Source organism: Acanthochromis polyacanthus, chromosome 14, assembly GCF_021347895.1.
Source record: "Acanthochromis polyacanthus isolate Apoly-LR-REF ecotype Palm Island chromosome 14, KAUST_Apoly_ChrSc, whole genome shotgun sequence".
In the NCBI taxonomy this organism is placed as follows: Eukaryota; Metazoa; Chordata; class Actinopteri; family Pomacentridae; genus Acanthochromis; species Acanthochromis polyacanthus.
This window is the reverse complement of record NC_067126.1, coordinates 31727994-31740258: the sequence shown is the minus strand read 5'-3', so window position 1 is coordinate 31740258 and position 12265 is coordinate 31727994. Positions and strand designations below refer to the sequence as shown.

The 12265-nt window shown below is 40.8% G+C and overlaps 1 protein-coding gene across 1 annotated transcript in view; it reads left to right on the top strand.

Moving 5' to 3' along the window:
- Nucleotides 1-10745, top strand: part of LOC110954393 (obg-like ATPase 1) — a 43571-nt gene extending 32826 nt beyond the window's left edge. The window contains exons 8-11 of the mRNA XM_022198893.2: nucleotides 3940-4080; nucleotides 4634-4730; nucleotides 8072-8194; nucleotides 10268-10745. Of these exons, the coding sequence (XP_022054585.1) occupies nucleotides 3940-4080; nucleotides 4634-4730; nucleotides 8072-8194; nucleotides 10268-10369 (463 nt within the window). The 3' untranslated portion in view covers nucleotides 10370-10745. The remainder of the gene's footprint in view (nucleotides 1-3939; nucleotides 4081-4633; nucleotides 4731-8071; nucleotides 8195-10267) is intronic.
- Nucleotides 10746-12265: the final 1520 nt, after the last annotated feature.

The following is a 12265-nucleotide window of genomic DNA, read 5'->3' as shown; positions in this document are numbered from 1 at the left end:
TGAGATACGATGTGAGATGATGCTCTTAATTAAAGCTGCTCCCATTGTGCGTGCACCATGTTCTGTTTCCTCCAGCCCATGATTGCTTTGAAGATTGAAAGAAGTTGATAATATTGGAGATAGCGTGTGTGTGTGTGTGTGTGTGTGTGTGTGTGTGTGTGTGTGTGTGTGTGTGTGTGTGTGTGTGTGTGTGTGTGTGTGTGTGTGTGTGTGTGTGTGTGTGTGTGTGTGTGTGTGTGTGTGTGTGTGTGTGTGTGTGTGTGTGTGTGTGTGTGTGTGTGTGTGTGTTAGATCTCCTCCCTTTTTAGAGACTGACATGTATTGCCTTTCCATCCGGCTGTGGCCACAGGGAGCAGAGAGCGTCTGCACTCTTGTCGCTCAGGAGCTCACCACTGGGAGGATGAAAAGCTTCCCACAGAGCCCCCGACTTCCCAGCCTCTAAAGCCACCATGAGCTCATACCTCTCATTTCTGCCTCCCTTCACAGAGGAAGGAAAGAGGAGGGGGGCTAGTATATGCTGTGTGCCGCAGCATCCTCACCCCCTAGACTGCTCGTCCCTGTAACCTGGTACCGGCAAAACAGGCAGGACTTTGAGTTTATTACTTGATGAGTCTGTGTCTGATGGCTGCTCACGTTCGGCCGATGTTCAGGTGCTTCCTCCACCTGTGGGTGTGTCAGTGACCGGGCTGTGGAGGATGTAGGTGGAGGATTACTCTTTAGGTCTGTCAGCATTCAATTCCATCTGAAAGGAGCACTCAAACTGGAGGTGGTGGCCTGTCTTTTACAGGCTTAACTGGCTAAGCACTCATAATGAAGCCAACCTGTATGAGTGTACGTCAGACGCAGGCCCAGGTCATTGTCTCAGGTAGCTGCCCCTGTACTTTCAGAACCTCCTATTGTTTTCTCCTCCTGAGCCATTTAAGCAGATCAAAGCTCTGACAAAGCCCAGGGAAGCCCCAGGCATGCAGAAACACAGGAATTATCCCCCCCTCAGGATTCCCACACAAAAAGACAAATAGACTAGCTCCAGAGGGTGGCCCCCTGTGGGATATCTCTATTCAGAGCCAGTCTGTTGTGGAAGGTCCAATTGTTTTTTTTCTTCCTTTTTTCCATGTCATTTTGCAATATATTGTGCTTTAAATTAGATGCATAATATAAAGCTTGGAACAAATAACCAGACAGCTATTTTTTTTTCTAGACAAACAGATGGTATTGCTTTCATATTGACTTGTTTTTGCCATTTTAAAAAATGCATGTCTTAGATTGGTAAAAGTTTGATAAACAGAAAGTACTTGTAAGAAAACTATATTTCTCTCAGTGAAATTAAAAGCAGGAGGAAGAGCACAAACATGGCTTGTTCTTTAGCCTTGTTTGAGCCTTCAAGCTGCTGAATGATTAGCAGAAATAATGTCCCTGTCACCCTTAATCACATTAAAACGTGGTTAACATTTAATTTTTCCCACTTGATATGCAAAAATTTCCACTTGATTTGCAGCAAAGGCCATTGGAATTCCATTATAAAAAGAATAAAAATTTCAGGCATCATTTGTTCAGAGAGGGATATCAAGAGCAGAAAGTGCTGAATCTTTCTATTAGGCGAGCAGTGAGAGATGGCACTCAGTGCTGGGACATAATGGGAGACTGACAAGACGCTCACACACATACGCAATCTTTGTCACTGAATTTCTTTTCAGTTTAGACTTGTAGACACTTTTTAACAGGGCTACATAATAAATATTTTATTTAGATTTTCTATCATTGAATTTTACAAACCATTTTTGCTTTAGGGATTTAGATAATAAATAGAAATTAAATTAGTCAGTAAACCTGCACTAAAATAAAAATCTGACTTATTTCTTATGTCATATAAAGAGCTGTATATTAAACTCTGTTGTAAAAAAGCCTCGCTGTGCAGAAAACACTGCCTTTGAAATACAGATTTGCATGAACACCCTTTATAATTTAGAATGACTGAAAGACAAGAACAAAAAAAAAATCCGAAGCGTGTTTTACATAAACATTTTCTCCAAATTTACACATCCATACAAAAATTCACACAAATAATTGGAAGGGACATAAATACAAATTGCAAAGTGCCGTTGCAGACAGCGGTGAAGTTGACAGAATTGGTTTTGGGAGTCATGTTGACGGAGCATCAAAGCTCTTAATTGACAGTGCTTTGTTTCTGGAGTTGAGGGAAGGGGGTGTTTCATGTTCCTGTGGCAAGGTGTTTGTCTGGTCCTGTGTCACTCAGTGCAAGGACCCACAGACCCCCGTGCTCATTTGCAGCTCACGTTCTCCGTCTCGGCTTCACATTATTAAAATCATCCCTCAGCCTTCCACCAAGAGCCTCTTTGTTACTTGGCTGGCTTGGCTCAGCTCTGTCAAGTCTTCACCAATTACAGTCTCAGGTACAATGGTCTATTCAAAGGATCACAGCCCTTGACTGGTGTGGAGAGAGTGATTTGTGAATCATTATTCAGCCGCCTGTAGAGAACGCAATACCTGAGGAATGCAAATAACGTGCCACCAAATAGACAGCTGTGCTGCTAAAAGTGACAAACTACAGCTGTTATTATCTCAGATTGGATTTTTTCCCCTCTCAGAGCGCCCTCCATCTCCTATGTTTTCAGGTTTTTGGCTTTGACTAAATATGTTTTATTTTTCTGTCCTTTATTGGTGAGACATCGGTTCCCTCCTTATTGTGGTGGCAGTCAAGCGTCTGCATACATAGTGCGAACAGAAAGGGAAATATTAGGTTATGTGCATCTGAACAGACAAAGTGGCATGTGAGGCATTTCAAATTTACCCTGTAGTGTTATTTTAACTTGTGAGAAAAACATTCAGTCAAAGCAAAACTGTGCTCTTCTTGTGCCCGTTCCCCTGTCATATATTGTATATTGATAATCATTAGGTAGGAGCAGTGATATGGCGTTGCAGGTGATAAAATGGTGACATTGTTATTGGAATAGATGTGATATTGAGGTGGTCGGGTTCCTCCCAGTCTTTGATTCTTATGGGCTTTAAACAGGAAACTAGGATTACAGATAATGACAGGGACCCCTTAGAATCAATCCAGCCTAGGAGCTGCCGTGTGAAAATGGATTTGTGTGATGCTGTTCTTTGAGATCCGTCCAATCCCAGCCTCGGAGCTTGTGGGGCTAATCTCATAATTGCCCTAACCCCCTTATATTGTTCTGACTGAGAGTCACCATTAAGTGTGAGGATATCTTTGTCCTGCAATGTCAGGTGTCCTGTTTTACAGGAACATAGGGAGAGAAAAAACAAACTTAGGCAGTTAAGAAAGTGACACATTTATAAGTAAGGAAACACTTAGTGGTTAGTTGTTCTACTTCCTCCTGACTTTACCGTAAATGTTTATTTGGTTTCTCAGCAGGTGAATAAATTGTCTTTTGTTGTAAAAAAATGAGGGAAAACAACAAAAGCCTCATGTGTCATGAACTTTAGTTGGAAATTCTGAGGCAGTTTTTTTTATATCTCAGAACATTTCACAGGGAAATGTAGTGTTTATTCAGTCAGCTTAAGCAGAATGTGTAGCCCTACTATTAGGTCATTTTAAGCAATAATTAGGTCCTTAAAATCTTATTTATTATCTAAGTGTGCAAGAAATATATATAAACACACATTCAGCATAATGAGTACTTTCAATTCTGATCACATATGTCTATACTTTTAACTAAGATTTTATTTCAGGATGGGGTATTTTTACATTCTTCTTCCTCGTCACATTTTTTCTTTAAAACTTTCCCAGATAAAAAAAGTCCAATTCTGTGCAAGACACGCCACCTTTGGAGAGCAGCCTCCCGCAAACACTCACATGTTCAGCTGCTCTCATGAATATGCATGCACCAGCGGATAACAAATACTTTCATGTTAATCAAGTCCTCCAACGAGTTTTGTGGCTGCTGTTTTCATCAGGTTGGTGAAAATCAAGGAGTGGGTGGACAGTCACGACCCGGGAGCCTTGGTCATCCCCTTCAGCGGCGGCCTGGAGAGCCAGCTACAGGACAGCAGTGAAGAGGAGAAGCAGAAGTACTGCACAGAGCACAAGACGCAGAGGTTAATTAGCATTCAGTCTCCCCACACTTTATTATCAGCTGTGTCCTCCATGCACTCCTTTAATTGCATGTGCTGATAGAATAATAAATGGCAGAGTAATTACCATTATAAAGCAAAGGATCCCTCTTCTTACTGAACAACTCAGTCAAAGGGTTTTCCTCTAAATTAAGTTTTTAACTGTCATCTGTCATCTGTAGGTATAATTATAACTTGGGCATTTTGGGTTTATTGTTCTTGTGTGAAAACCTCTATGGAGAGAAAAATTGTGACAGCAGTTTTTTTTTTTTTCTCTCTCTCGGCACAGAACGAGGCATTGGGTTGAATTCTTAAAAATGTTAAATGAGTCTACAAGCTTTCTAATTAATCAAAGAAACCATTGGAGAGTTGAATGTCTTATGTGAAACGAAGTGACCCATCTTATTCACTTAATGAGTTTATATTGGAATGAATGGGGCCTTGCCACTGAAGTGAACTTTGTCTAAGCATCAGTAGCAATAAAGAATACTTAAACAGTTCAGACCCCTTGATTCAAGCTGAAATTTCTCTCCCCCAGTGCTCTGAGCAAGATCATCAAGGCAGGCTACGCCGCCCTGCAGCTGGAGTACTTCTTCACTGCCGGACCAGATGAGGTCCGTGCATGGACCGTTCGGGTAAGAGGCGGCTGCCTGCTGTGCACATACATGTGAGCGTGAGGGTGTGTACCAGACGTACACACTCGCACACAGTATCCCATGTTCCACCCTGCTGGCACCTTCACTGATATCACACACTTTCAACTTTGTCATGGTTGTGCTTTAGCTAGTCATTACAGACCAAGGATAACTTCAATTACTGGTGAGCTGCTGAACAGTGAAAGTGGGGGCTACATTGATTGAGGAGGGCAACAATTGATTTTGCCCATTACGTCCATGAGAATGTTTCCATCCTGTGCAGATCTGCCTGCCCTCCTCCTGCCGCTGGAGATAAGGAGCCTGTGCATTGTGCCTGCCTAATCTGTGTGACGGAGGTTGTCTGTGCCAAAATTGATGTCGCTTTTCATTCGACTGTTTGTGGGCCTTGCTGGGGGCTCCTCCTCCCTGTGTGTCTCAGTTTACTGAGCCCAGCCCGCCAAGAGCTTTGTGCAATGGGATCGCAGGATTTACGTCAATACAGATGTTGGCTTTGCATGCTGGTATTGTGATTCTTTTTTTTCTTTTCTTGAACAGATACAAGTATTGAGTGTGTATGTAAAATGTATTTGACAGAGTTACATTTTTAAGTGCATACAGGTGATTTAAAAATCCTGCAAAGTGATTTGCTTTTGAATAACTTTTGAAAAATGAGAGATTTTGTCATATGTAATCATATCCATTCTCTCATCCCAGTGCATATTTGAAGGGATTACAATTTTGGATCAAATTATTACAATAAAGAATGCTTTCAATCCCATAAACATAACATGTCCATTTGAAAACTGAGGCCCATTTTCCAAAAAAGCGCTGCAATTTTCCACAAAGGCGTCTATTCAAAAAACTTGTCACCAAGCGGATCATTATGGTTTTGTTCCCTGAATGTGAGTCTGCTCACTGTTCACATTTTAGTGACAAATGTTCTTCAATTCAAAAACTTTAAATAGGCTGCAATAAAGCAATAAATTATGTTTATGTGGAGGCAATAATGAAAGGGTTACAATTCTGACCACTGATGTAAAGGCTGCTTGAATTTTGATCTCGTCTAAAGTTGGAGTTATTGGTTGGCTTACAGAACATGTACAAGAAGTTGTGCATGATTCTGCTTTACCGAGATGATTTCCTTTAAATAAGCTTAAATTGGCTTCCTTCTGGTTTCACAAAAAGAAGTTTTAAGAACCGGCATGAATTTTTGCGTTTCAAATCAATTTGAAAAAAGCGAATGTCAACAGCAGCTGATTTTTCAAACTAAACAGGACGATTTATCAATTCATAGTCAACAGTGATTAATAGAAGATATTATGTTGTTATGGTATTTGTTTAAGATGTGAATTTTCTCTGAAATTTTATTCCATACAACGAAATCTAATTTATTAGATCACCACTCATAATTTAGTAGCAGCTGAAACACAGTGCATTAGGACTCAGTTTGTACAACTTAAGAAGTGTTTTTATAAAGTGTTTACTGCTCACCACTATTACCAACATCATTCTGCGGATGATTTCATTTCAATTCACTGCTATACAGTGGAAATTTCTGTATTAAAGATCACCATTGAGGTCAATATGGGAGGAAAATACTGGCTGGGAAATAAGCTCTGATTCTGAAAGCAAATATGTTGAAGTGATGTCATATATTTATTTAACCCAATATCACAAACTGACAAAGTTTACAGCATGTGACACTATCATTAGACTTTATTAGAATGAGGAAAAAAACCTTCCAAAAATACTTAATAGGGGTCTGTCTGTCTGTCTGTCTGTCTGTCTGTCTGTCTGTCTGTCTGTCTAACAGTCTAACAGTCTAACATTATTTCACATTAAAAAAAATTTTTTTTTGTTGTTGACGAAATCAAACACGTCTAAACATGTTTAAACACCAACTTTACTTCTCAGGCCAGAGGGGACGATGAGCTCACTCCTCGTATTTTTTTACATTTTAGTCAGATGACATCACCAGGTTGAGGCGCACACTCGTCTCAGCGTGACTGATGTCCTCACTATTTACAGCAAAGTCCCAAAACACTTCAAAGGCATCCTCAAAAACATGCTTGTCCTCTTCGACATAACTGATTACAGGCAGCCTTGATTGTGTGTGAGGGGCATTTAGTCAGGTAAGCATCAGTGAGTAACTATATTAAGCCAATACATCTTGTATTGTAAAAACTACACTCAGTAATGTCGTGTTCCTAAGTCCTTTAACATGCTTTATTAGGCAGCCTCGAGGTGACCATTATCTATCAGCCTGCTCTGCATAGCTCTTAACTAGGACAATGTGGATCTCTTGTAATGCGCCATATGAAAAAAATCCCTCCCTTAATCTATTTTTCTCCAGATAGACAAACCTTGATGCTGATTAATGGTAGTTAAACTCACAAGCACTCCGTCAATGAGATTGCAAATAGATGGTAATGTATTAGAGTCATTAAATACGCATCATTCTTTTGGCATGAAATATGTTGACCCCAACCTGATTATATACATAATTAAAACTGCTCAACAGTTTCTGAGCACGGAGCTGCAGAGCAGAGAGGGAGCGAGCAGGTCGACAGGCAGGAGTCATAATGATACACAGCAGCCACGTCACTTATTTGGGTCATTTGTCATTTCCGCCCAGCATTATTTCAGTGCATATAAATTGCACATTTTATCAGCTCCGCAGTTGCGTCTTGGAGTGTTAGAGACGATTCAAGGTGCAAAAAAAATTGTATACAACTATTAAACTGTAAATGTGTGCTTTGTAAATTGGTATCTGAAATAGCTTTACTTAATGTTTGTTTTGAATGTAAAATCATTGCTGTGTGTTTCAACTCAATTTAAAAACATCACAAGCACATTCACACACTCCAAAACTGTTTATTGTACTACATCTGCCACAGTGAAATATTACTGAGGGTCTCGAATTGAATTTGAATTACCAAACTCTGGAGTGTCACAATAGCGAGGCCTGGTGCAGTGAGGTCTACACCACCCTGGCCTCTCACTGCAACACTGGGTCTTCTTGCTGTCATGACCAGAGAGCCGAGCAGCGACCCACAATGAGGCAAGATTGCTTGGAGAGAAATCAATACCACCACGGAATGGGAATCAGAAGGCATTGATAGCAGTGCTGGGTCCTTATCGGTGTCCAGGCTGCCCTAGCAGGGCACAGCCGAGTGGAAAGCTATCCAGAAATCAGGACTGAAGCAAGAATACCCCCGACTGAAAACACCCCCAGAGTGATCACAACGCTATCACCCTATCAAACACCATGTCGCTCGCATGCTGTAATCCATCTTCTCCAAAACAATTCATTTGTCCTCTCTTTTCCTTCCTTGTCACAGAAAGGAACTAAGGCTCCGCAGGCTGCGGGGAAGATCCACACAGACTTTGAGAAGGGCTTCATTATGGCGGAAGTAATGAAATTCCAGGATTTTAAAGAGGAAGGCAGTGAGAACGCTGTCAAGGTGAGCAGTCAGGGTGCCAGAGGAGATGAGGGGAAGTCTCCTGTGATCAGTGGAGCTGACAGTCACCACACAGCTCCTACTGAAAACGGCTCTTCACCTTTACTCAGGGGAAGAAATTACTGCACACACTCCAGCACCACTCTTGACAAGCCAACTGATTCTGGCTCTAAACACTGCCATTCTGCTCCAGCTGTGCATATCTTTATCACAATGTGTCTTAACTGGCTGATGGTAGTTCTTGCTCGTGGCTCAGCAGAGTCGCTCAGAGGAAGCACTTCTCCACCTCACCAGGCATTTATCAGATCTATAGAGTGCGCTGTTAGCTTAGCACTCTCTGTTGCCAAATCCCCAAGCTGCTGCAGGCATGTGACAGTGATATAAAGCGGCGAGTTAAATAAAGTGTGAAATTCCTCAAATCAGGACTGTTTCATGGGTGGGGAGCGCAGAAATGTGACTTGCATATCTTATTTTTATGATGGCCACTGTTTGTTTTGACCTTTTAACTGTGCTCTGGGTTGTTCATGTGCACACTCCTGTCCAATGTAGTCACTGATTTCATGGTAAATTTATAAAGACAAGAAGTGGGCTCCAACAAAAGCCTACATATAGAAAAATGCATTGAAATGCTGTTCTTTCCTGCTACAAGTTTAAGTTTTGCATTCTGTAATTTAGTAATTGACGGTACAGAGTTAATAGTCACTTAATCAGCACTGTAGGACGTCTTTTATATCAAAGATGTACTTTTTGTCATGAAATTTTTGTAAATAAAAAAAGTCTTAATTGTATTCTCAGTTAATTAAATTAAAGCAGAAGTGACTGTAACCTGTGTGACACTTGTGAGAAGCAGCTGTAGGCCATGCTGTTGCAATCCTTCTATTGTCACCATCAACTCCATGTGCCCACTTACACACTCAACTAATGTAATTATGGTGGCACAAAGGGCCCACGGGGACCAGCGTGGAAAGGAAGCACTAAAAAACATTTAAATCTCGTTACTATTCAAGCCTTTTTTGATAAATATTTGATATTTAATGCAGCGGCAGTGTATTGTCCACACCCTTCATAAGCTGCAAACAGCGAGTGAAACGTGTCGGTCTCTGGGGGTTTCTCCATTGTTATCCGGGGTTGAGATCTGAGTGTCAGGTCCTTCCTGCATGCTCTCTTACTAATCCCTTTTTGAGCCTCAGAAGAACATGGAGCGTTTCTGACTGTGGCATTAAGGTCCATGCTATTTAATGCCAGTTGTGGGAATAGGCTGTCTGAATAGGGCCAGTGTACGGGGATATCACATTATTAGTAATCATATCTGCTTAAGCCAAGCTTGCTGCTCCAGATGGCTGCTTTCAAGTGCAAATGAACCAGTTAGACGTGTCTGGTTTAATACATACTCAGGAATCACAAATAGCCATTGATTTTTTTCCTGTCTCCCTCTCCATCCAGTGTTTCTGGTGGTATTGAGCTTGGATTAAATGGTCTCCTGAGCCTTTAAAGGGACATTGATTCTTCTAATTAATTGTGCACTGTGCAGAACCAGAATGCATAAACCTGTCCGTATTAGCACTTCAAGTCAATTATTTTGAGTTTGCCGGGAAGGAGAACAAACACTTACTGTATACAAAAGAAATGTTAGAACTTATTTTGTTTCCTTGAGAAGTTTTATAGTGCTGTAATCAAAGACTTATTAACATTTTGTGCTTGTGCACATGAAACTGAAATGGGCAGAAGAGGGGATTATTCACTCAGTGGGAATTCAGGCACCCCTTGAACAAAACATGCATGTAATTGTGTGTGTGTGGGTGTGCGCACGTGTGCGTGCAAGCGTAGAAGAACAAGAGTATGGCATTTGCAAGTGCAGTTTAGTTACTGTAGGTGAAAAATAGACTGGCTACTAATCCTGCACTGCAATTTTCCATTATTGTTTGACATATACAGAGTTGCTATGCATTTTATATTATCCCTATAAACCAGTAGATAAATAACGAAAGTATGCAATAGTCTATAACGTGTGCATCATGCAGTTTTTTGTGTTGACTTTGATTTTAATTCAGCATCTGTTATTTTTTGATTGTACAGGCAGCTGGAAAATACAGACAACAAGGACGAAACTACATTGTTGAGGATGGAGACATCATCTTTTTCAAATTTAACGCACCGAATGCACCAAAGAAAAAGTGACACGAGAACAATATGTTTGTTTACATAACTGACTGTCTTGTTATCTGTTTTTTGGCTGATACCCACTTGCCACTTTCCCACTTTTTGTTTTCCATTCTGTAGGATTGAATCCCCCCCTTCATGTGCCAAAGCACAGGTTCAGTAAACTCTGACAGCTTTGCTATTTAAGATCAGGATCGGCCCCCACTCCAAATTGTAGCAGCATTTGAAGGAGCATATTACTCTCCAGATACTTCATTAATCTCCATCACGGGTGCCAGCACTGACACAGCTGACAGCGGGGACAATGCCACCTGCTCCTCTCCCCCTTCTGCAGATAATGCATGTTTTACAGTAGCCCAGATGTCTACACTCAATAAAACATTTGACAAAACCAGTCTGTGTGTGTTTTGGGATGTCTGTATTGAGTGGGAAGCTGCATGGGGATGGTGATAGCGGTCCTGCCGACCACTGATTAGAGAATTAAAAGACACAGCTGACATTGACTGTAGCATAGAGGGGACAATTATAATTAAATCTGTTAAGTGATGCTGATTTTGGAAGGGCACATGCAGGATGCAGGTGTTTCGGCCAAAAGAAGTGGTCACTTTAAATGATTATTTGTAAAGAGATTGAGTTAACCTTTCATTTAGAATTTTTTATTACATTTATGATTATTGAATATGTGTGATCTCTCTTTCACCGTCCCCACAGTACTTGGCTGCGATCCTTTAATATCGACAGAATAGCATGTTTGTTATGTTGACAGTTTCTTACTCCCATCCCTGAACAATGAGGGCAAATACACAGTTACGGAAAAATAAAGGAAATTTTCATTCAAACCATATTTTCACCCCAAAAAAGTCCACATTTTTAGGATATTCTGTGCAGTATGAAAATAGAAGTTGACACAATCCACGAGCACAAGCAGAAAACGATTCCTGTTGTCTGGAGTAGTGTTTTTCTCGCCCCTATACTTTGTGCGTAAGTGTTTGTGAAGCGTTTATGCTGATGGAATTGTATGGCTGCAGCCGCAGTGCTCCAAAGTAAGATTGTGTTCTCCGTGGGAGTCCGAACAAAGAGCTGTAGATCAGCAGTGCTTTGCTGAATATCTTGTAACCATTAAGGCTGCGGTGAAAAAAAATGGCCTTTTGATGGGAACAAAAAGATTGAATAAAAATGGTCATTTTACAGAAAGACTATTGCATATCCAAGTTTTGGAATAGGATGTTTTATAGAGCGGAGCTTGTACAGCTAGCACTACAAAGAATAGTGTTTGTCATGGAAATAAGGTGGATTATAGTCTTTAGGGTTTGAGATCAGTGGCAAAATATAGGATAGTGTTTATTGTGTACTTAGAAAGAATGACAGATGACAACATGTGGATCAAATAACATTAAGCTTACTTTGCTTGGTAGTTTTGGCATTAACCACTGATTTTAATCACAGCTGACACATACAACGCTGATATATTGTACGGACACTTCCACAACTTCTACACCAACTTGTTTTCAGCTGACTGTTTTCTAAGTGAAACCATACAGATCCTCTGGAGAGCACAATGGGGGCTTGAGACCAAACTGTTTTTGCATTCTTCTCGGGGTGGTGGTGGTGTTGGCCAACCTAAACCCAGCACAGAAGATTATTCATCTGCTGCAGTTTTGAGGCTCAGGGATTGATGAGTTGTTCCCAGTGGTCTGGGTCGTTGAGCATTTTGTTTTTCATAAAGTGGCAGTAAATCTTTGCCAGCCAAGTAATAAAGCTATTTAGAATCATGCAGATGTAGCACAGGAACAAAACACCAAACAAAAAAAAAGTCTCTTGTTCTGCAAGAACATCCTGAACATGCTGTTTCAGGGTTTGATACCAATAATTTTGCTGTCACACAGGAGGCTAGAATTAATGAATTACAAACTC